The sequence below is a fragment of the Papilio xuthus genome, unplaced genomic scaffold, assembly GCF_000836235.2.
Source record: "Papilio xuthus unplaced genomic scaffold, Pxut_1.1 DF827597.1, whole genome shotgun sequence".
Lineage (NCBI taxonomy): Eukaryota > Metazoa > Arthropoda > Insecta > Lepidoptera > Papilionidae > Papilio > Papilio xuthus.
Genome location: NW_013531052.1, coordinates 794848 through 820158, shown reverse-complemented (window position 1 = coordinate 820158; position 25311 = coordinate 794848). Strand labels below are relative to the sequence as shown.

At 30.9% G+C, this 25311-nt stretch overlaps 5 protein-coding genes and 1 long non-coding RNA gene across 6 annotated transcripts; 2 read left to right on the top strand and 4 right to left on the bottom strand.

The window, feature by feature from the left end:
• The first annotated feature begins 4404 nt into the window (after positions 1-4404).
• On the top strand, positions 4405-6540 carry LOC106118129 (uncharacterized). Its single transcript, XR_001227907.1, has 3 exons — positions 4405-4687; positions 4775-4932; positions 6438-6540. It is a non-coding gene; the product is annotated as an uncharacterized LOC106118129 (long non-coding RNA).
• On the bottom strand, positions 4934-5989 carry LOC106118128 (carbonyl reductase [NADPH] 1). Its single transcript, XM_013312685.1, has one exon. It carries the CDS (start codon positions 5848-5850, stop codon positions 5026-5028), a length of 825 nt encoding a protein of 274 aa, XP_013168139.1. The 5' UTR covers positions 5851-5989; the 3' UTR covers positions 4934-5025.
• A 159-nt stretch (positions 6541-6699) lies between the features above and the next one.
• Positions 6700-10078, bottom strand: TM9SF4 (transmembrane 9 superfamily protein member 4). The gene is made up of 9 exons (XM_013313034.1): positions 10047-10078; positions 9584-9972; positions 9353-9508; positions 8785-9065; positions 8259-8462; positions 7757-8174; positions 7431-7614; positions 7211-7349; positions 6700-7141 (listed from the first exon to the last, which is right to left on the bottom strand). Exons 1-9 carry the CDS (start codon positions 10053-10055, stop codon positions 7041-7043), a joined length of 1881 nt encoding a protein of 626 aa, XP_013168488.1. The 5' UTR covers positions 10056-10078; the 3' UTR covers positions 6700-7040.
• A 3021-nt stretch (positions 10079-13099) lies between these two features.
• LOC106118127 (neuroguidin) lies at positions 13100-15097 on the top strand. Its single transcript, XM_013312683.1, has 2 exons — positions 13100-13365; positions 13710-15097. The coding sequence occupies exons 1-2, from the start codon at positions 13357-13359 to the stop codon at positions 14592-14594; spliced, it is 894 nt and encodes a 297-aa protein (XP_013168137.1). The 5' UTR covers positions 13100-13356; the 3' UTR covers positions 14595-15097.
• A 1541-nt stretch (positions 15098-16638) lies between these two features.
• Positions 16639-17913, bottom strand: LOC106118182 (uncharacterized). Its single transcript, XM_013312742.1, has 3 exons — positions 17541-17913; positions 16986-17115; positions 16639-16865 (listed from the first exon to the last, which is right to left on the bottom strand). Exons 1-3 carry the CDS (start codon positions 17837-17839, stop codon positions 16665-16667), a joined length of 630 nt encoding a protein of 209 aa, XP_013168196.1. The 5' UTR covers positions 17840-17913; the 3' UTR covers positions 16639-16664.
• A 345-nt stretch (positions 17914-18258) lies between these two features.
• Positions 18259-22048, bottom strand: LOC106118153 (radial spoke head 10 homolog B). The gene is made up of 8 exons (XM_013312713.1): positions 21616-22048; positions 21499-21548; positions 21204-21353; positions 20785-21015; positions 20526-20639; positions 19306-20263; positions 18975-19196; positions 18259-18583 (listed from the first exon to the last, which is right to left on the bottom strand). The coding sequence occupies exons 1-8, from the start codon at positions 21953-21955 to the stop codon at positions 18270-18272; spliced, it is 2379 nt and encodes a 792-aa protein (XP_013168167.1). The 5' UTR covers positions 21956-22048; the 3' UTR covers positions 18259-18269.
• Between the last annotated feature and the right edge of the window lie 3263 nt (positions 22049-25311).

Sequence of the window (25311 nt, the reverse complement as noted above, 5' to 3'; positions counted from 1 at the left end):
TTAAAAATAATGCTTAGATTAGAAAATTATAACATAATATTGATAATTTTCAAAAAACTGAATTTATTTACTATAATTCGATTCAATTTTAATTTCATTGATTAAAGCCATTTCGAGACAATTTTTACGATTTCCGTAATATTTATATGTAAAATTGTAAGTAAAAAGTAACCAAAGAATTTCTACATGATATTGGTTCATTAAAAAGGGTTTTGAAAAACATCAAAAAATCCTACTTAATTAAAATTCCAGGAAACAATTTTGATATGTAACATTATAAATGAAAAATATCCGTTCAGATGGGATCCAATTTGTGTAAAACCAGTCCGTCCTAGGTTATGTGATATATTTACGCATATTTATATTGTACTTTAACTTATTCGACATATATATTTCTGATACAATCATTTTAATTTTTAAAACGTTATAGAGGGTGTAGATAACTGAGCACTAATTTTCTATTTAATAAGATACTGACGTAAAATAGTTTTTAATTAATATAAGAAAGCGTATACATTGATTTGAAAATTAAATCAAATCAATGGATGTACATATTGTAAAATTATGATTGCAAGAGTGTTGTTATATTTGCGCTTAATTTGTTTAACATTGTATCAAAATTAGTAATAATAAGTAGTAATGTAAGATAAAATTAACTTTAAATTTGTTCCTGTGTCGCTTTGATCCTATAGATTAGCTGTGTTTGTCAAACTCTGTACCACATTAACATTATTTTAGTATAGTTAATACCATTGGTCAATTAAGTTAATTTGATAACTAGTTTTGTGTTAAGAATAATAACTAACTACACTTGGAACAAAGTGTAAGTAAATAGTCTAGTACAAACCAAAGTAAAGTGTGTTTTAGTCGAAAGTGAAACGCTTTATTTATTAAATTTAGTTGACGCAATGGTTATACGAAAACTTCGACGAGTCATTTACATGTTATAAATATTATTAATTCTTAATTTTAAGCAAATTGTACGATTTATTATAATTTTAATTAATTGCCTTAAATGGGACAATATGCCATTACTTGAGTAAGTATTATGTAAGTGCTTTCATATTTAATTATTGTGAATTACCATTTCAAAGCTACCATCTGGTTACCATTATAAGGATTGGTTACCACAAGTTATATGACAAATTTAAATCTTTAGAATTGGAGCGGAATTCTTACCAATAGTATTAATTGTATATGTCGATATCAAGATAACCTGCATTTAGCGTAGATTAATAATTTTTAGACATGTTAGATTTTGTAAGACGAGTGTTAAAAAGTACGAGGCTGTTTTTTTAGAAAGGCTGCACCATTGTATAATAGAGCCTGTAAGACGAAAATTGTATTAGTTATGTTACTTTTTGCAAGTTTTGTGAGAAAATTGATGACTAGATTATTTAAGATATTGAAATATTTTCTTATCCTGATGGTGTCAAGTTTGAAGCTACGCATGCTATGTAGATAACGGCTAGAACACCAAAGAAAATCAACATCTATTGTAATGTAAACCCATAAGGATATTATGGGCATGCCACAGTTGCATATCAAAATATACGCTGTACAGTCAGCTGCATAAATATGTACGCATTTACAAAACTTAAGAAACTTGCATAGTCCGCCGGTTTCAAAAATACTTATGTATAAATTAGTCAAGAACTTATGAACAAAAGCATGGAGGCCGATTCTTGCATATATATTTTTAAAATCAAAAGCGTATACAAGTTTCTGCATCTCGAAAAATTATACATATTTATGCAGCTGACTGTACACTTCATATCAAAAGAACTTGTAACATTGCACGGTTAAACCGATGTCTTGCCTTCATCTTTGAATAAAGTTATTGTGAATATAATGTACAATATTACAAGTTGACGACACAAAGTATCGTCAAGATTGATTTCTTTAACAATATTTTTTTTAGTTTATTAAGGCCAGTTTAATTAATAATTTAAATAAATATTTATGAACCGTATTTTTTATTTCTTTTTCACCCACCTATACATACCTAAGGCAAAGGAAGTAACTAAGATTCGAAATAATACAACATTGTGACTCTTTGCTGCGCGTTTGGAAACCCACTGAATTTAAAATTTTTGACTTTAGTCAGAAAAAAGGTAAAATTACTTAAATTAAAATATGTATCTGAACTGAAATTTTAAAAGTAAAAGTGCTATAAAATTAACAGTATGGTCAGACCAGGTGTTTGCCGTAAAACATATGAGTTAATCACAATTTGAAGTGCTGGTTTTACAGCGCACTTAAAAACGTCGTTAGGAAACATATATCCCTTTGAAAAATCTTTGCCTCGTAAGTTGCTGGTCAGTTTCAGTTCAGACGTTTAGGTTGGTATTTAAATATTTTATGGTATATTTATTTCACTTAAATATATAACAAACCTAATATATCCATGTTATTATTACGTAAATAATAAGTATTCATAACAAACAATCAGAAATAAATATAGATAATGCCACATTCTATTTGCCACTGCATATAATCACGATCCATAAACCTAAGTAATTCAAAAGCTTAGTTTCTTCTACTATAATAAAATGGTATTTTCGTATTATTTTAATGCAACAACTTTCAACATATACATTGGTAGTGTTCTATGGATAAAACAATCAGCAGATAGCCTTCGTCTACGTAGACAGCGCAATGAAAACAAACAATTACGAGATATGGCGTGTTGGACATTACAGACGAGCTTTCCCGCAACTCATTTCGAATTAATAGTGTTTGTCGTAGTATTTTCATTTCATATCCAGCTGTAATGTAGTAATGAAATCAAAATACCGACGCTCGCGTGTTCTTAATTAATTACTTTATGCAATAAAGACAAGCGATTGTTTTGGAGACTACGATGTGAATGTTGTACAAGTTTTAATGAAAATAACATAGCCTTTGATGGAGTGGATATGATATCGTCCTTGCGGCAATGATTTAAGGTTGTCGTTTAGGGGGAAAGGAATTTTAATAAAGTAAACTCTATTAAAGGCATAAAACATTTCATTTTAAGGCAACCTATTCAATTAACTATTATAAATATTTCGATATTGTGACGATTTATTAAAAAAAAAGAAAATTCTCTATTGTTACATTCAAACTATTAAATGTTTATATGAAAAATGTATCTATTTAATCCTGGCAATATACCTCTCATGTATTTTTTTTATATAAAGTACTAAACCAGCACTGTATAAAACATTTAAAAGGCTTCACAGTTGTCATTTGTTATATTGAATTAGGTAGTAAGCTACCGCTTACCCCTTTGCGCGTCGCCATTACGATTTTTGTAATACAGCTAAGTAGGGATAAAGAAACGACAATTGAATCCGTACAAAGAGCTGCATTTGCATTGGAAAATCCTTAATGAGATTTATTACCATCGAGGCAAAATGGCCACTCGTATGTAAAGAACATAAGTCGTAACAAGATAAAAATTTAATAACAAACATTAGTTGTCCATACAGTGTCTTAAGATTACATTTATTAAGATAAGGTGCATCTGATATACTAAACGATCTAGCAAAAAGCTAAATCACTACATTTTCTATCTATCTATCTATTAATAATATTAATAAAAAACTTTTTCTTTAAGTACATGTGTAAAATAACTTCTTTCACTGTTGAGGGTATTGCTATGGTTTTTTGTGTACTTTCGGAAAAGTGCAGTATTCTGAAAATCATGGGGTACTTAAAAAATTGTGCGATGGCTGACAGGCCAATTGGTTTTGCAAATTCTTTTGTACTACCTGCCGACTTTTCAGCTCTTTTGAAGATAAGAAATATCTGAGTACATGAGTATTAAGATTTAATGCTATGAAGCTATATAATATGCTATTATTAAATATTATTAACGCACGAGTTCATGTTATTCTCTCCTCGTTTCCGATAAGACTATGATAAGAACAAATGCTGGGTCGTTGACAGGGAATAATGTACACAGATTTCAAATTATGATGAACCTTCCTACTTTATAATTTTATTTAATGATTCTAGCCCCGTTTGAAAGCTTTGGAACATAGCAACTAGAATTACTAGTAATTTCTGTATTGAAGTGAATCAAATAAATATTAATTTACTGCCGGTGACCTCTTATAACTTGTTATTAAAAAGGCGGCGCACTTTTTACAGATTTAAAAAGCGTTTCTTTTGCCCGAATCAAGATGGCTGCGCTCGAATATTTTCATCGTAATCGCGGTCGCGCTAGTGGAAATGCGTTGTTTTCAGCTCCCACTAATGAAAGTAGGCTAGAACAAGCTCAGCATATTTCATTTCAATCTATCAACAAAATTTATCAAAAAGAGAAAGAAGAAAATTCAAAATATTCGTAAATTAAATAAAAAAATTCTTGAATTTACGAGTATAAGCAAAAACGTAGTTTGTATGCGATAAAATATTTCGGTTTTAGAGTGAATAGAAACATAATATGCGGCGACCAGGGGATATTTTTTTAATCAAGTATTTTTTATTTTAATTACTTTAAAGTAATGAAACTTCATGCATTGAGATGAAACTCAGCAGTAGAGTGGAGTAATAAAGTGGAATGGGTAAAAAGCTATAAATCAAAGTGTGAAGTAAAAGATAAAAATTGACCATGGCTATGGCCCATTATGCCAGCATAGCAAAAAAACAACACTTGTCAAACAATTTACGCTAATATTAATGCCAAAATGAACAAAAGGTGTGTTTCACCAGTAAATTAGCCACATGAGTTTAGTAAAAATATATTTATTATTTAGCAACAATATTCACGTAAAATTGTTTACAGGTTAGGTAACATTCATATAATCACAACACAATATATGGAATTTGAATATTTTCAAATTACTTGAAGATAATTCTCGATAATCAATGGATTACACTACTAATAACGAAAATAATTTACATTTCCCCGATAAAATGTTTAGAGAATGGAATAAAAACAAGGTTAGCTATAATGCATATATTAATTACATTTTTAGTGTGTGTGACACTTAATTATATCACAGGATGTAAGCAACAACTTTCATTTAAAAATTATTAATCATCCCAGTTAACTTGGTGACAATCATGCCACACAAAAGTACCTTTCAAACTCTGAGGGGCTTCCAGTGCTAAGAAAAGTGGAGCATGTGCTCCTCGCTCTGGTGTAAAGTCCCCCATCCCATTCGTCATGTCAGTTCTAATGAACCCTGGATGAACACAATTTACTGATACATTTTTACCCTGTTTGCTGAACTCTCGTTGTTGGACAAAGGTTAAAGCGGACAATGCCACCTTTGACACTTTATAGTCTCCATAATGACCAGCAAATGACATATAAAAGTTTTTGCCATTCTTTGCTGCTTGAAGAAAATCATCAACAAACTGTAAAATTTCATCCACGCTCAGATCTTCTTTAGCCAAAGTGTCAAGCCAGTGTTGCTTTCTGATATTTGAAAGCAATCCCCAATCACTGCTTATATTAATAACGCGAGCATCATCATTTAAGAGTGGATAAAGGATTTTTGATATTGTTAGCAAACTATAAAAATTTGTATCCATAAGTCTTTTTGAATCCTCATAGGATGTTATAGGTTTATCGAAATCTAAAACGCCAGCATTATTCACCAAAATATCTATCCCCGTGTGATGTTTAGATATATACTGTGCAAATTCTTGAAGACTGGTTTCATTCGTAACATCCAACTTGTGAAATAAAGGTTTTAACCCTAAGTTCTCCAACTTTTTGATAGCTTGTCGACCTCGCTCTTCATTCCTAGCTGTAAGGTACACAGCTCCGTCATATTTGTAACATAAACCCTTAACAATTTCAAATCCTATACCTTTGTTGCTTCCGGTTACTATTGCTACTTTGGTGTTCATTTTGTACAAAACAAGTTAGAAACAATACAAGTAAAACATACGAGACATATTACGCTGTAAAAATAAATATTTGTTATTTGACATTTTAGCTCCCGGTAATTTTGACGTTTTGGCAGACAGGACAGAACTATACTAGGGTTGTGCAATATACGTTTTACCTTTCAATAAGTTATCGTTTTTACTCAAAGTAAACAAAACCGGAATATCGAGATTCCGGTTCTTTTTACTTTAAATATTTACCTATAAACATGATATAAAAACCACGATCCACGATTAAAATATTTTATGCTGTTTATAGTACATAATATATATATTATACAACACTATTTTCTAATTTCCTGTTTGCGGTACTAATCATAATTAAAAGGAAATCAAAATAGAAAAATTATCCTCGAAAAATTTAATTATTTGTCGATTGCAATAAATGTATAAAGGTGCGAGCACGCCAACACACATTTTGGCGCTTGTAATAACAGATTCCGCCACTGACCTCTGTATATGGACAGGTTAAAAACCACCCTATTTTGTCACAAATCTCGCCGATTTGATCGTCACGGTAGTGAAATCATGCTCTTAAATTTCAACAGGACCGTTGAAGTCGGAACGAAGTAAAAAGTGTCATTTCCAAGCAAAAGCTGGCTATCCACTAATTGAGAAAGTGGCTTCCGCCCATTCCATTCAAATTTTGAATTTGTTGTCATAGCTGGGTAAAAAAAATTACTACATATATAAGATCTTTTATGTAATTACCTGAACTTTTTCTGGTATTGAAAAATAGTAGTATATATAAAGTAAAAAATGCCAATAGCATTGCCTTTCTATATCGAAGTGGTCATAAGTAAAGACAAATCATGTAAATGTACTTTAATGTTGCAAGATCCATTTTATTGCCTATTTAATCTCTAAAAGGTTACTATTCATCATAAATATATTCTAATATGTTGCTTTCGTCAGGATTTTTCTTACATTCCATCGCGGAATGTTTGAGTATTGAGACTGTGTCATTAGATTTAAAGCCAACTTAATTAATTTATTACAAATAAATCACAATCTTCACCTATTTACAAACAAAGTAATCAGCAAATGACCTTTGATTTAACACACATAATCAACTCAAGTTTATAAAAATAGTGACTCTTATCAATTTAAAACATACATTTTCTAAAATAAATGTGCTAGAAATTAATAAATTAATCGATTTTCACTGCAGCGTAAATTTTTCTAATGAATGTGTAAGCTGCAAAAAATCCTATTGTGCCAGTCAGTAACCAAAAAGTTAACACCATAAGACCTGAAAATAAAAAAAATAATTAAGAAATAGCAAAATTTTTCTGCACAACAAGTTTTTTTTTCGTATTACCTGTGTAGCCAATATATAGCAAAGTTGGTATGAATTCAGTGATCTCCAGTTTTGTAAAGAAATAAAATATTGAATATATTAAGATGTAGACACTGGATCCACCGGATATAATAAAACTTTTCCACCACCAATGGTAATCCTAAAAAAATATTTTGAAATTAAAATATAAGTAAAAAAATTGTAATAATAACATTTATTATTTAATAAAAATAATATTTACCTCTCCACAAAGTTGGAAATAAACCAACACAATTGAAATTTGCGACACTGATATCACCAAAATGCAAAATACTAAGAATAAAAATCCAAATAAATAATAAAATTGATTCTCCCAAAGAGCATTAAAAATGAAAAACAACTCTATAAAAACTGCGCCAAATGGTAGTATGCCAGCCATCAAAATACTGAAAACAATAAATAATGGATTAAAAATAGTTACATGAGCTCAAATTAAAAATTGATTGTTGCCTGTAGGCTCATAAATGCTTGTTTACCATTTTAAACGAAAAAAAAATTAAATAAAAAAGATTCAAAATATTTTCTTACCAGACAAAGACATTCATATACCAAACTTGTTCCGGTACTTTCCTTGGAATGAAATTAGTTCTTACAGGATGTTGAAACGGTTGCTTTCTGCATCCAAAGTAGTAACCGAAATATACCAGAGGCAATGATATGCAAAACCATAAACACAATAAAGCCATCATAGTTGAAAATGGTACTGCGCCACTAGAATGTTTACCCATTATAAAGAAATTCAAAAAGAAACATGTCCCAAATACAATAGCAGGGTAGATAGTGGCTGTAAGAAATGCGGCTTGCTTCCATTGTTTTCCCTTCATTGTGTTGTATAGACGAGCAGAATAATAGCCGGCAATGAGACCCATGAACACATACAGAAAGATTGCAGCAGTCATGAGTGCACCACGGCTTGCTGGCGACAACATGCCCAACATAGCAATAACTGTAACAAAATTCATGGTTACACATAACACATAACATAAATACAAAATGTAACACAAATACTAATATGTAGTTATATACTTACATATAGTTATGAGTGCCATTAAGAAAATTTGTATCCCACTCCCAATAACAGCTGCAAAGAGCATTCTTTTAGGAGGTGGTCTGAAAACATCACCATGAACTAATTTCCAACCAGTTTCCTCCATCATGTCATCAATGCCTTCATCTGAATTGTATCTCGCTATATCTCTTCTCAATGTTCTGACCATGATCATTGTTAATATACCTAAAATAGATAAATAACACTGACACAGATATCCAATATTACATAAAAAAGATTGTATTTTTGTATATAATGAATAAACTTAAAGTACTGAACCATTTTCAAAAATACTTTTGCCATGAGAAAGCTATATTACCACTGAGTAACAAAGACAACATTATGACTAGAATTTCTTTTTTTTAAATATAGATTGGAAAAAGTTGTGGGTAAAAGCTATTTATTAGAATTTAAAAAACTGAATAGTATAATGGCTACAAAAAAGTAACTTTTATAAAAAGTGATCTAAGAAAGTACTTAATATTTATAATGTACATGTTAAACTAACCTGACAAAAAGAATAAAACCACAATAGAGTTGATAATGGAGAACCAATGGATCTGAACATCTTTCATGCCCAAATAAATGTCCCATCTGGATGCCCAGCCTATTTCAGACTCTCCCCATTCCACCGCATATGTAAAATACAACTTTGTTCCTGTGTCTTCATTCACTAGCTGCGGTTTTGCATCAGATGGAAATTGACAGGAAAGTTCATCATTAAAAGTTAACTCATCTTTATCCACAGAATATGTTTCCATTTCAAAACCCACAACTCTGTAGGAATCTCTAAAAAAAATAATCTCCAGTAAATATTTTCAATCAAAAGGCAGTTCCCTGCTAATTTAAATATTCTTAAAATATTGTGAAACCGTGAGATTGGTTGTATATATTAAAGTTAATTACATTAAGCTAAATAAAATAATTTTCATGTATAAAGTAATGTGGAGTACAATCAAACCAGGATAAGTGAGAAACCTCTATAAACAAGAAAAATATTGCTGTCCCTCTTGTTACTCTTGACTCTTGCTTATCCAGTCTAGACTGTATTTACAAAAATGGAGTGTGGGACTTACTGACTGTACTTGTGATATTTGAGTAGAAGTTTCAAGTGGTTATGAATAAATGCTTTTCCTTTGGACATAAAACCTAATCGATAACCTTGTTCAATAGTCTTTTCCGAAGTCTCCCGGTTAATAACTCTTGTAGCCACTGGTAAATTGTCAACCAACCTGAAATGAGTGAACAGTAAAAGTTAATTATACTCATATGACAATAATCATTGATAAATGATATTGTTTACTTACAAATGTACAAAATATTCATGTTCTATTCGACTTGCAACCTCTTCTGATTCTTCCACACTCCAATTGATTGGATCATTTTTTTTATGGCACAAGAGTTTACACTTAATATTTTCAGCCATATGCACATCATAAGGGGTATCAACTATTCGATCACCTCGTAGAACTTCCCCTAAGTTTTCAGATTTATATGTAAAAGATCCATTTTTTGGTAAGCACAATGGCAGTGAATAATATTCATACGGTAATTGTGTATGAATGCTGGTCATTTTAACAGCTCTTACTTCAATTCTTTGTCCTTTCTTAAACTCCACTGGAGCCACACCAGGCACATAAAATCCATTACTAAATAATACTAAATTAAAAAAGACAATAAACAGCGATAAGGAAACCTGAGAAAATAGAAACATTTAAGTATGAGTTACTTTCCCTATTCTTTATAACTTATGATGTTGCAAATACGTACCGTAAACATATTTACAACAGTAAAAGCTACTCTTCAATCAAAATAAAAAACACGTCCTCCTAAAATACATTTTCCTAGATTGTATCATTTATCAATTATTTAGTATTTGTTATACAATTAGTTAGTACTTGGGCTATGGGAAGAATCCAGGAATAATGAGGAAATAGGAATATTGAATTTGTGGAGTAAGAAAATGTCAAAAGTCTAAATGTCAAATGTAGTGGATAAATAGTCGATGGTTTCACAGAGCGATTTTGAATAGAAGATAGCAAAGAGTATACAAAATAAGAGACGGGACTCTTGACTAATTAGATACAAAAACGGAGAATAAAAATTGACATTTTCAATGCTAGCAATAATATGAACAAGTCTACGTTGCTACCAACCTAGAAAAATCTATCTGTCAATTTCCTTTTTGACGTTTGAAATTATTATTTAAGGGAAAACAATTTGGAAAAATAAAACAATTTCGCTAATTGCAACTTTAATTTAATCTTCTGACTAAAGCGAACATATTTTAAGAACGCAGCATAATGCTCATTGCTTTCGTAATAATACCATCATTGTTTAGTTCACCAACAAAATACCCCAACTATAATAAATGCTTATTTGTTCCAGTTTGTTTATTTGATAGCTCATATTTTCTGATAGAACTGGAGTAGTAGTGCCACTCTCGTCGGGAGAAATAGAATAGCAGTGGAAAGAGATTAGCTCCTATCTGTTGGAAAATATTTAGAAAATTGCTAACAAGACAATATGAAGCAAAATAAGTCGTCATCATCAAGCTCACTATACGGACACACTATATTCCACTGAGGAGCTCGCAGCCTACCCTCAAGAATGCGACTAGGTTTTATTTAACAACGCAAAGCCAGTGAGGGTTGGTTGACTTCACACATATCTTTGAATTTCTATGCAGTTGTATGCGATTTGTAATTACAGTAAGAATGTCCGATGGATGTTATCATGAAATTCGAAGAACGCATTACTATATAGCGGAGATCGTACCTGAATGGCAAAAGTCATGTTAAATATAATGTAATGTAAAAATAGAATACAATATTTAAGTTTTACTTCTCAAATATAATAAATTCTTCTTCTGCTTCTTCTTCTTCTTCTTCTTCTTCTTCTTCTTCTTAATCTCTTTCCAGTGCTATTCTATTTCTCCCGACGAGAGTGGCACTACTACTCCAGTTCTATCAGAAAATATGAGCTATCAAATAAACAAACTGGAACAAATAAGCATTTATTATAGTTGGGGTATTTTGTTGGTGAACTAAACAATAATAGTATCATTACGAAAGCAATGAGCATTATGTTGCGTTCTTAAAATATGTTCGCTTCAGTAAGAAGATTAAATTAAAGTTGCAATTAACGAAATTGTTTTATTTTTCCTAATTGTTTTCCCTCAAATAATACTTCCAAACGTCAAAAAGGAAACTGACAGATAGATTTTTTTAGGTTGGTAGCAACGTAGACTTATTCATAATATTGCTAGCATTGAAAATGTCAATTTTTATGTCAAGAGTCCCGTATCTTATTTTATATACTCTTTGGAAGATAGGTAGGTAGTTTTTACTTTCATTTTCACATAAGTTATTGCTCACTGGGCATATAAGCAGTTACTAGGTCTTAACTAACATTATATTATGTATTTATTAATTTGCAGTTTAATTTAAATATTTCCCAAATTCATTTTCAACCTTTGCCAAAAACCAAAGCCAAGTGTCATTTCAATGTTAATTCTTTTCATCAAAGAGTATAATAAGTATACTATAGAAAGAGGGGCAACTCGCACGAAGTCGTGGATCCACGGCGATTGTGGCGCTCCATGCGTATAATCGCTGAACTATTTTTTTTTTTTTTGGTACCTATATACTTCGGCACGCATATTTAGCTCACTATAATAATAACTAATAAGTGGGAATCTAATAAATAAAGTTAAAATTGACATTAAATCAATGTTCAAAAATAATATACCCACTTATGTAGTTATTAATATAGTGAGCCGATATCAAGTAGCCTTCTATGAAATACCTCTATTAAAATGATCCTATTATTATTGGGGAAATAAAAATAAAATATTTTTATATTATTGTACATTATTTATTATATTTCTACATAACTTAATTTTAAATCTATGCAAGTAAATATACATCAATGATTTTCAAGATATCAGCTCAATATTTTAATTTTTAATATATATATTTGAAAATTACATTTACGGTAATCAATAGTATAGCGCGGTCACAAAAGAATGCATACCCTGTAATTAAAACCAAACCCCAAAATATTTTCAGTCACATGCAAGCTGGCAACTGGCAATTTGTAGTTATTTGCGAGTTTAAACACTCTGAACATATTCTCTTACAACATAGGCAAGCAAATTTTTCTTTACAATAAAAAATTACAATAAAAAAAATATATTTTTTACATATACACACATGGACCCACCTACTAATTTCAGATACATCAGTTTATGGCTCTATAATTCCAGTTATTGGCACACATTTTCTGAACATCACTGACCGTCTCTCAGGAAGGGGGAAACCGTGTATATGTGCACCTACAACAAACAAACAGAATGTGATTTCCTGTCAAGTATAGGAACTGATATGTAAAATGTATTAGAAGTAGGGCACCATTCAATATGATAACCGGAAAGTATAAATCACTGTGGTGCTAAAAACTACACCAAAATACGAAAATATTTAAATGTTTAAATGAGTCTGACGTATGGGAATAACATGAAAATTTTTATTGAATTGTAACTTACCATAATCAGTCCATCTAAAACACAGTTGCGTACAGCGTCATTTTTCACGAAAACACATTTTAATTAAAAACAAAATGAATGAAACAACATTTAACTAAGAATACAAGAACAGAAATAGAAATACGAAAAAACGTAGCGGTTTGATGACACATGAATGTCTTCTTCTCAGCCATGAGATGAAATTATTTTTACCATTATATAAAAGGTGGCGCCACTTTCCATACAAACCGTCCTTCTTCTAAGTTTCCACCCCCTGCTTTTCATAATTCATCTGTGGTGGACGCATGGCATGGTCATGGTGGATCGAAACGCGTCGATTTTTAGTTAATGTTTTTTTTTGTTTTGTTTTGTGTTAAATGAATTGAATTTCTTTAGATAACAATTAATACATGTGAACATAACTACTAAAACATAAAACGACCATAAAATTGTACAAAAATTTACTAATAAACGATTTCTTTCAAACAATATTTGAAAGCTACCAGTATTGTGAACCGTGAGGTTAAATTAAAAAGTTATCAAAATCGAAGCAAGATGGTTCAGGTAATTAGGTTTTCCACCTTTGTTGTAATTCAATAAATTAAATACCTATGGTGAATTGTAAAAAAAAACTTCGTTCAATATGAAGTTTTTTTTGTCAAAAATCTTAAAAAAAGTTTTATAGCTTTTTATCTAAACATCACCATAATTCTTTTAGACGGAGAAATGTTATTTATTGATTTGTACATTAGTAAACTAAGTAAATTTTGAAAAAATAATAGGTATCCAAATAAACACAAGTTTTTATATCCTACTATAATTAAGATGCCAAAGAGGCAATAAATTTTAAAAGAAAATTGCTTTCTGTTGTTACTTAAATGAACAAATTTTAAAATAATTACTTGCAGGCAATTGAAGAAACTGAACATCCTGATCTACCTCAAGCGGTGCGGCTGTTCAAAGAGATGAACACAAATGTGCAGCAAGTGTCTCAACTTATAGACAACATGTTGGTCCGAGTCAGAAATGGTGAACTATCAACTGACAAAGGATTGAGTTTTCTTGAGATGAAATATCAAATGTTGCTAAGTTATTTAATCAATTTAACATATATTGTTCTGCGTAAATGTTCAGGTGAAAGGATTGAATCAGATCCATCTATTGATAGATTAGTTGAAATAAGAACAGTATTGGAGAAAATTCGTCCCATAGACTCTAAGTTAAAATATCAAATAGACAAACTAGTAAAGACTGCAGTCGTTGGCTTGGTTACTGAAGATGATCCACAGTCATATCATCCTAATCCTGATAACTTAGTAAGTAAAATAGATGATAATGATAATTCCAGTGATGAGACAGATGATGAAGAATCCAGAAAAGATAAAAGTAGTAAATCAAATATTTATGTTCCTCCAAAATTAGCAGCTGTGCATTTTGATGAGAGCACTTCAAAGGTTGAAAGTGAAAAGAAAAACAAAGAGAGGTCAAAGAAACAATTCCTTAATTCTAGTGTTATGAGGGAACTTCGCGAGGAGTACTCTGAAGCACCTATGGAAGTAACCACAGGGAATCATGTGAAGCATTCTATATCTAAATATGAGCAAGAAAAGACTGAATATGAAGAGAACTATTTAACACGTCTACCAGTTACCAAAGCTGAGAAGAACCGTAGGAAAAAACTAACAACAGTTGGTGTGCTTGCTGATGAGATAACAGGAACTCGACAGACATCTAGAAAACATAAGTTGAAATCTAAAAAAGGAAAAGGTTTCAAAAGAAGGCGTATTCATTGAAATCTGTTTATAAATCACTTGTATTTTTAATGTAACGGAAATTATAATATATCATAAACCTATTACATACATGTTAATAAACTCTGTTATGAAACCTGGTACAATATCTGACATTTAAAAACCGTAAATAAGATGATTTGCAGGTAAAAGAATAGTGTATTTTATAGACTATATTTTGCTCTGTTTTAAAAAGTTTTAAAGTTTAAAATCATAGATTGTTGGAGCTAACTTGATTGAAAAAAAGTATTTTGTTATAAAGTATAGCTTCAGTTACAACAGGTAATTATATAATTAATAAATAATATCCGATAAATACAAATATTACTTATGTAATTTCAAAGTTGTGCTCAATTAATATGAATTATGGTCTAATACTCAGTTTAAATCATTACAATATTAGGATGTGATCATTAATTGTGTTACATGTGCAACAAGAATTTTTCACGTTTTTTTTTTGGTATTTACGATTTTATATAAGGTAAGTATAAAATATATCTAAAACAAGTTTCATAGAACAGATTTATTACTTAAACTTTGATTTTAATTACATTGAACAATTTTTTTGTACACAAAGAAAATACTATGTTACATAATATTTTAAGTTATGTTCAATTATTTTTTTTTATTCAATCCAGGATTTCTTAACTGGGTTTTTATTATCTTAACTAAACTAAAGCTAAGTGTACATTTATGTGCGAAGACTAGCAATTTATAGAATTTTTGTTTCTGGGTTCATTTTTTTATGTTATAAAGTTATTATTTTTAATAATCAATTATTAAGCACATTATATGAAGTTTTTTCTATAAAAATGACATATTCCTATAGTTCATATTATTAGCATGGATATAATATTGTAAAAAGCAATACATTATGTACTAGGTGACTTTGTATGCAGAAAATAACTTATGTATCTGCTAGCAATAATTATTTATTATTTATGTATATTGAAATCTGAATTAAGGCTAAATTGTTGGAATTCACTTTAAATTGTAAGGTAATTATTTTAAAGGTATTACAAAATATTGATTTCAATGAATAATAATTTATTTTATCATGTTTAAGTTCCTTGTTTGGAATTTTCTTTAAAAACTAAGATAAGTTGATTTTTTGTTTTTTAAGTTTTTTTTTTCAGTTCAGTTACTTTTTTCGGTACTTTTGACTTATAGGTTGTTATTATTTCTCAAAGTACATATAAATATTGATTCTAAGCTATTTTCTGAATTTTAATTGCCTAACTAACCACAAATATATTGAAAATCAATAATTCTGTGTTGATATAGAAGCAGCTAGCTTAAAGGTCGAGCTTTTAAAACATATATAACAAATATAAATTATATACAGCAGATTGTACTATAGTATGAATTATTGTATGTTTAACATAAAGTAGCTCTGAAAGGAGTACATTTTGCTAAGTGAGATTCAAAATACAAAACCATAATTTTAGTTTCAGTGATATTTGTGACAACGATTATTTATATTCTAAAGGGATTTTTTACTGAGTAGAATTTTTATTGTTTAGATTAACAGCACTATAAGATTTATTCATTTTTGTATTTTTTTTAATTTCATTTTGTGTTAAACTCTATTTGCGTACTTTTTTTCTGAAATAGTTTTTGCTCTATGTTTTTAAAAGAATTTTGTTTCGTAAAGTACATATACTATACCTTTGGTTGTAACTGAAAAATCCTAGCAAATAGAACCTTCAGTATGACAATGGATCTTAACATTGAAGTTGATTGAGGTGACGTATTTGCTAAAACATTTTTTTGTAAATGTTTAAATTTTTATATTTTAATTTTTTAGGGAAGAATTTTGCTTTGAAGTGAAAGTCAAATTCGTTTATCAAAAATTCATACATACAGTCTATAATAGTTGTTTATATTTCGTAATGTTTTTTAGTGATAAAAAATATTGCATGATCTTTAAATGTATGTTAGTTTTATTTAATTTTCGTAAGTTGATGTTTTGTTTTTTGTTTTCTTAATTTCTTTCGTTTGTTTTTCTTTTGTATTAATCAACAAATATTGAATAAAATATCAGAAAAATGCTTTAATTTTATTTAATGAACATTATAACCTGGGAAAATCTTGGAGGCCCGAGGCGGGATCAAATGATTGGTATCGCTTTAGTCGCATCTTTCGGATGTGGTCTATGGGTGTGTGCGTGTCCAGGCACTGATAATCTCCGCGTGGGGGCGCTGTTCCATAGTTCTGTGTCAATTGCGAGCGTATGACCCGATTCATCAGCCATATTGGTGACGACATAGTAATCTATAGATAAGTACAAAATATAAATTGATTACAGGTCCGTAGCACATATTAATAGGTTAACTAAATTTGAATTAATCGTTTGCTACCTACAAGACAAAATATGAGATTTTGGCATGTTACCGGTTTTAGTACAGCTGGATGGGGATTCCTGTAATCATCTTGTTGTGTGGAAAGATAGTCCATTACACCGAAATCCGGCGGCAATTGCGCCAATCCAGCCGTTTTCATAAGTCTGTTTCGTCCTGGTGTACTAAAATTACAAATAGTATAATAAGGAAAGCCACTTCATCATCATCAGCTCACTATACGTCCCCACCGAGGGGCTCGGAGCCTACCCTAAGTTAAGGGTGATTAGGCCATAGTCAACCACGCTGGCCTAGTGCGGGTTGGTTGACTTCACACATATCTTTGAATTACTTCTCAGATATGTGCAGGTTGCATCACGATGTTTTCCTTAACCGTAAGAACTTACTTGCCGCTAATTCGATCTTAAGGCTAAATAGACGTATATAGCGGCAAAGCGCTGGATACGTTTATTTCTGGGTTCGAATCCCAGTAAAATCGGTAAAATTTTTGTGACAAAACAGAGAAGCTGTGAAAGACAGCACTCGCGTCGGTCAGTAACGCGACTGATTCAGATGGGAAATTTTTCTTTTCTTTTTTTTTACAACTTACTCAGTGCAAGGATATGAAGTAAAATTAACTAGTGGCTTGTAAATATAAACGGGATCCTTTCTCATAAAAACTTGCTGCAGCATATGTCCAGTCTCAGTGGGCCCGACGCCCTGGTCGTGGCTGCCCAGACGTAAGTATGTACTCAGGTGATTGCTTAGCTGATCACGGTACACATAATTATCTTTTTTCTCAGCTCGTACCGCGTAATCCCAGTGCTCGACCTTCACGTTAGGACTGTATTTATTTTTACAAAATAAGATTTGGGGTGGCTTTTTCGCCATGGGGTTTTTGGTCCGCATTTTGAAATATTTTAAAAGATTAACAAAATTTACGAATAATGAGCAAAACTGTTTTGTTTTTTGTAAGATTGAAGTTAAAGAATTTCTAAATTGTGTGACATAAAATAATGATTGATGTTTATACAGTTGCAAAATATAAAAAATAATAGATTATGATAATGTTTAAAAAGTATTTATAATCTTAAAATTACGTTTTGTTGATTTATAATCAAGCTTCCGTTTCCGTAAAGTATAGTCAAAAACATATATATATATATTAGATGCTTTTTTTCAGTATTTATTACTTTTTTGTTTATAATTACATTTGTATTTTCAGTTTAACTCCCCAAGTATAGTAGACTATAGACAGGCAGCCGGCCAACCGTTGATTAATTGAATTAATAACGTTTGACTCTGAATAAAAACAGCAAAAGGTGTATTAATTAATAATTTAATAAAGTTCAGTCGGAGTCTGCGGCGTTGCAGTCGGTATCGTGCTGATGCCTTCCGTCGACAACTGTTCTAGCGTACCAAGTTCTCTTAAAGAAACACTTTTAAGCGCACAAGCGATAAAGATTTCAAAGAATTCAAAAAATGTTATCTCTATGTTTAAGTTGATGATTCTTTGTTCCTCACAGACTTTGGGAAATATACGGGAAAAGATCGATATTATTGATGTACAAGGAAGATTGTCGAAGTTAAATAATTTCAATTCTTGTTTCTTTTGCTTCTTCAAGTTTTGTAAAGTAGTTTCCGCATAGGAGTCTGTAAATTAAAATAAAGTGATATTATCAATTCTTTATAAACGGAATAATAACATAGAATCGTATATTAATAATTACTAGCCTATATAAATTTTTTTTGTAAATTTACTTCTACTAATATTTCTATTACCATTCCAAATAAGCCCTAAGCTTGTGCTAGGATATGGTTTACGACAATAGTCGATTGGCAGGTTTCGAACCCCCGACCTCGTGATCAGAAATCTGTACCCTTAACCATTAGGCTATTCTTGATAATGCCACTTAAACATAAGTTCATAACTATGAGTAATGTATAATATCATAGTTCCTATCGCCTTTTCCTCCATCTTTTATATACCGTTTGATACAAATCTATCTCACCTTAAAACTTATATATTAAATAATTAACTTACCTAGAACATATGTAATTTCATTCCCGAAAATGTAAGAATTATGTCCAAAACAGGGATTGTTAGATTCAACGTGGAGATCGTTCAGATTTTGGACTTTTAAATGTGAGGGATGATGCACGGCGCGAATAAACGTCAGGAGAGTATGCGGTTCTCCTAAGCTTTGATATAATTTATATAGAGGTTTTAACGGCATAAATACCCCATAACCATTAATAAATCGATCTGCACAAAAAATATTATATAGTTAATTCTTAATTTTATTACAACCATACTGTTTCTGATAGAAAAAGTCTTAGCCTGTAGTTTCTGTTTCGACTGGTATGCTACTCACCTTTTTGTTGAGTCACTCCCGGTAAAATGTCTTTGTCCATAAATTTTCTAAATGCGTTTGCTAATATTGTGTCAGGTTTTGGACCTGGTAACACTCTTTTTGCGTACAGTTTATTGGCCACCGATATAAGACTATGTATAAATTGCCAATAGTAAACTGGCTCGAAGGGATCGTGCGGTGAACTCGCAAGCCAACGAGGATTCTGGGCAAATATGTTGTCGATTTGTACCAATGTCAATCCCTTCTCATGTATGTTGCAATCGTAATACATTTGCCATAGGTAGAGTCGAATCAAAATGGGAGTAAAATTTATTTTTTTCGAGTTGCATAAAGTACAATATTTGTAATAAATTCTTTTCAAATCACTTTCATAGCACCGCAAAGAATTGTCCAGTGCTCTGAGCTCAAATTCGATTAAATCGTCGGGAATATTTTCGTCGATTTCATCGCGATTCGACAGACGCAAGTTTTCGTAGAGCTTTTTATTGGACTCTATGAATTTGTTGATCATGGCCTGTCTGATTTGTTGCTGCTTGTCTATATTTTTGATCGCCTGTTTAACATGGTACCGAAATCCCACCGAGTTGTCGATTATATCAAACTTGTAAGGTTCGACAGTTTGATCATACTTTATACCTTTCGCGTTAGAAATATCAACATCTTCTGAATTCGTGTCCAGGTTGCCGTCTTGAAATAACTGTTTACTTTTTAATATGAAACCGTTGTTAGAGACTAGTATCCCCGCACCATGTTTCTGGTTATGCTTGAACTCCCCGGTGTAGTGGGCGCCGAGGCTAAGTCCGAGTTGCAGTAGGCCGCAGCCATGCCGCTGCCCTCTCAGCCACTGCCCGCGGTACATTATAACAGACGGTTGAGACAGGGTGTTGTTACAAAAAGTATCCCAAATGTAAGTGCCGTTGCCAGACATGACGCCATTTTTCCATTCTCCTCTATAAAACTACAAAATAAATGTATTACTATACTACATGATGTCATATATTATCTTTTTTAATTTTCATAAATTTTCAGGCTTTTGCCTCTGCTAACTTCCGACTTATAGTGCCGTATTATTATTTTATTATTTATGATCAGACTGCTCAGAAAGCAGGAGCACACTTTAAATATAGTTGCCTTACACAGTTTCCGTAGTAGAAAATACAATTTATATTAATCTTAGAAATTAATTGCTTATTAGTTTATGTTTTCAATTGTCAACTTACATCATGATTGGGCCATACCATCAAGCCTTTACCTTCTCTAATATAGAGATCCCACTGTCCTTCGTACACACTTTGGGGACAGTATTCCCTGGCTCCATACCCATGACGTACGTTCTAGGATAAACATTGTATCACTGATTAATCAAAAAAAAATAGTTGTAACAAATGGTATAATAACAGACTCGACAATCTGACGTAAAGAAGTTTTCTGTGTTGCATCTATCTTTAAATAAAAAGACAACATTCTGTTATTACTTACATAAACCCACTGACCGTCATAAGAATTTTTAAACGTTTCAGAGTAATATATAGTTCCGCGTCCATGCTTAGTACCGTTGTACCATTCGCCAATGTAGGAGCGTTGTCTTCGTGAATCCACATACATGCCTTTACCGTGACGCAAGTTGCCGGCGAAATCCCCCTCGTACCAAGTATCATCTTTCCATTGAAGCATTCCTCTTCCATTCATCTCATTATCCTTGAAGCAACCCTGTATTTCAAGCAGATTTTCTTTCTTAGAATATCTTCATATTCAGTCTTGAGCAATGATGATTATTTGAAATGTGCGATAGTTACTTACTTGACGTCATCCAAAAAAGAGAATTCATTATATCAAGTGTTAATATTTTGGTCATGTATCTTTGTCGGACTTGTTTTTAATTTAAGAAAAGTATTTACCGTGAACACGGTTCCATCTGCCCATATGTAAATGCCGTCACCGTGCATAGCTTTCATAGAAATGTTTCCCTCGTATAAGTTACCGTTTCGGAATCGAATTATTGCACGTTCATCTGGAGCAGTCCACCAAGACGTAGGTATTGTCTCCTCCTGAACCAAAAACAATTCTAGTTTTCAGAAAAAAGAATTTATTGGCTATTAGATTTCTTTGCATTAGCTAAGCCATTGCGTAGCGATTAAATAACGACAATTAAGATACCTAATCAAAATAATTATTATTTATTTCTTGATATACCTGTGCCTCATCCATAAATTCGGTTTTCGACCTTTTCGACTTCGATTTGGCTAAAATAAAACGAACATAATCAAATTTTATTACAAACATTAGCAAAACCAAAAATAGACAACTAACCAAGATTTTTCTTTTTCTTTTGTGGAAATATACTACTGGTGACCTTTCCAAAGTCTTTGGTTCCAAAACTTTCTTCTTTTTTAACTTGACTTATTACTTCCCAAGATTCAACGATGCTGTCCAACATGGAATTGAATAAACATGTAACGATCTCTTTCTGTACCGAGCCTCTTGGCCGACTCATTAGAAACGTTGTAGAGTCGCAGCCCATGGCTATAGACAGCTTGCTCGACATTAGATTTCCTCCAATATGTCTCGCTTCAGATACTGATCTTCTAGATAAAATTAGCGAACTGTCTCGCCGCGTGGCGATAGATCTTGGTGTATCCGAAAAGAGCATTGTTTTTATTTTTGTCTTATGACAATGAAATCAAACAGGCAATATTTTCTTGTATAAACCTCAGAAATATATAAAAAGATCTTGGCTAACAGGATAACGCAATCTTTCTAATTGACATGCTTATGATTGATATCTCTCAATTTCAGTAAAAAATTTGGTCTTAAATTGTATTGTAATGTCCAGTAAAAAGTATTTAATGTGATTTTCTCAGTATGTATATTCAAAAGAAAGGATTAAGGAGCAAAACACTATGCTAATGCTCTTGTAAATAAAAGTATCTAAAATTCTGTTTTACTTATATCGATAAAGCAGCAATTATCGTTGTAAGACAACTTTGTTGTGGTTGAGCAAAAAATTGCTTTGAACGTTTATCATATTAATTCATGTGTAACATACCAGCACATTCCATCTACACTTATTTTTTGAATTCTTTTCTGATATAACAAAGGTTGAGATCGATTCTCATAAACTCATGCATAGTTTTAGTTAAGTCAGCAATTTTACACCCACTAGAGGTATTTAAGAGTACTGTAGTAGCCAAGTAGTACAAGTATAAGAGTCTCTAATTTTTAGTTTTACTTATATGAAGATAGACTCTTGTTTTACCCTGATTTGTGCCAATTTATGTCTATAAATATTACTTCCAAGTTTAAAACAACGACAAAATAATTTTACTTACGTATGTTTTTTTTTTAAATAAAATTTCCAAAAATACAATGCTGATACAATAAAAATGGGAGATTATGAAAAGTTAGTTAAGTTTCGTACTGGTTTATTTTAACAAGCAGTCTAACTTTATTTTTAATTCTAGGTCTTGAAGGTCGATCATACGGACTTCGATGTCTCTCAGTAGCACCATCCGTCTTATAAGAGGTTGGAAACTCATCGTTTAACAAAGATCGACCTAGCGATAGAAAATAGTACGTTATAAGAGATTTTTAGACAAGAAAAAAATACAAAAAAAAAATCTTAAAATATTTTAACCCATTTTTAAAAATTTCCAAGTCTTCCAAAAACGCCAGAAATCTGAACTGTTATTGAGATTAGCCTGCGATGAAGTATCGTCTGGCTCCAGCGGTATGTCCTGATGTGGAATCTCCTGAGTTGTGTTTGCATCCCCGCAACAAGGACATAAAAAACTTAATATTGAAAACAGCATCAGCACCTTAAAATAAGATTTTTATATTAAACATTTTACGGTTCTGTAGTTACGTGCTCATAATTCTATATGTTATAGTAAGTTAAATTAACAATGTAGTTTCCTACAACAGATCATGCTATCGAGGGTTCGAATACTGCCGTCTCGAGCCACATTCTTATACATCTTCCAAGTAGATAGAAGTGAAAAATATGTTACATAGAAATCAGAGAAATAATTTCAATCAAATAGTTTAAAAAATACGATTATAAATACCTTTGAGATCATATTGTAACAGTTTTGTATTACAATCCGTGCAATACAAGCGTTGGGATTACACTAACATTAGCGAATGATTCCTTAATCGTTTCCTAAATTACACCAAGTTATGAAGCTGGTTAAGTTGTAACATTTATACATAACCGGTATATAAAGATATGTTAATACATATAGCGTGACTTGATCAGAGTTATTACCACTGAAACGCACCAATTCCTATGCGTATATTATAACACAAAGTGGTTATTCAAGTCGAGTTAATAATATACGGCTCCATCCAGAATAGAGTAAATAGCTTTTACACCAAGGATCATGGGTTTGATTTAAACCAGAGAAATATATAGTTTAAAGGACTTTATACATGCGTTTGTCTGTAAGTGAAATTACATGTTTCCCGAAACCTTTTGTAATAGTGCCTAAAATGTATATAAGAACACATGTACTTTTGTTGACGAACCAAATAAATAAATAAATAGAAATTGTAGCAGATAAATATGCAATTAGTATGATTATGATTAAGAATAAAAAATAATAAGATTGTAATTCAAAATAACTATTTTTATTAACAATAACACATTATTAAAATAATTTATTCAATAGTAATACAGTAATATAACAGTTGTTTGCAAGAAATTAACACATTATGAATATTTCACAGATCACGTTTAAAACTATTCGCACTATGTGCAAGCTTTATACTGTAAAGATAAACAAAAATAAATATATAATTTACACTTATAAATAAATTGATTTATGATAAGGTTCATATTTATAAATAATGAAGAGAGCGATCGGTATACAGATATATGACAAAAATAGTATTTGTATTACATTAATTAATAATTTAACGAATAATAAACTATTAATTATTTTGTATATTAGCATAAAGAAATGTGTGATAAATGATAGATTGATTTAAACGAAAATATGTTATGTAAAACAATACGTATATAGAGTGTTTAAATTCATGCCAAGAATTAAATTATTCCAGGTGTTTTAGGTGTAATGTAGTGCAGATGTAAGTAAATATAATTTACAAGTAGAAGAACGGTTTTGCAGGAGTACAGTTCGCATAAAACTTGATTAACAGATATACTGCAAAAGACCTGGACGAAAAAATATGTCGTATTTATCTTGAAAAATAAATAAATAGGCATATAAAAATATAATTACCGAACTCACGGTTTATATCTATTATAATACATATTAGAAATATACTTACTAAATGCAATCTTACGCTTAAACGCAAATGGAGAGGCAAAACGTAAGTAGGCATGTGTTAAACTCACACAGGTCTTTATCTGCGCGCGTTGTACCTATATAGAAATATCTTAAACGAAGGAATTGGCATATTGAAAAAGCAATAGTGCCTGTAACATTAAAAAAATAACTTCATTGTGCGTTTAAATACAAATAAAACTTATTTACAATTATGATTAACCGTAGGTTTCCGAGCCAAAATCTCTTTATAAAACGTATCGTCAATATCTGTTCATCTTTGACAAGACAGAGATAACAATATTTTTAAAACGGAGATTTTGTTCTTTAAATCCAACTGTTAGTAATATTAAATACATTTTGAAGACCCTAATAATAATAAACTATTCTCTGTAGCCTCTAGCAAAATTATAAAGTAGTAATCAAAAAATTTGGTAAAAACTTTTTAAACGTGAAAAATTTATCCGCATTTAAAAAATCCATTTCGTGAATTCTATAAAAATTGAAAAATATATTTATTAAAATAACATAAGTAACATACATATAATTTGGCTATAAATCGACACACACTTATAAGAATTAAAAATAAAAAAATGATTGTTTTGCAATCAATGATTGAATTTTCTGTAGACAAGTCAAAATTTTTTTAATCAAGAAAAACGTATACATTGCCTGTTTTTCAATGTATTTGTATTTACTGAAGGGAAGATGTTAAAAGCAG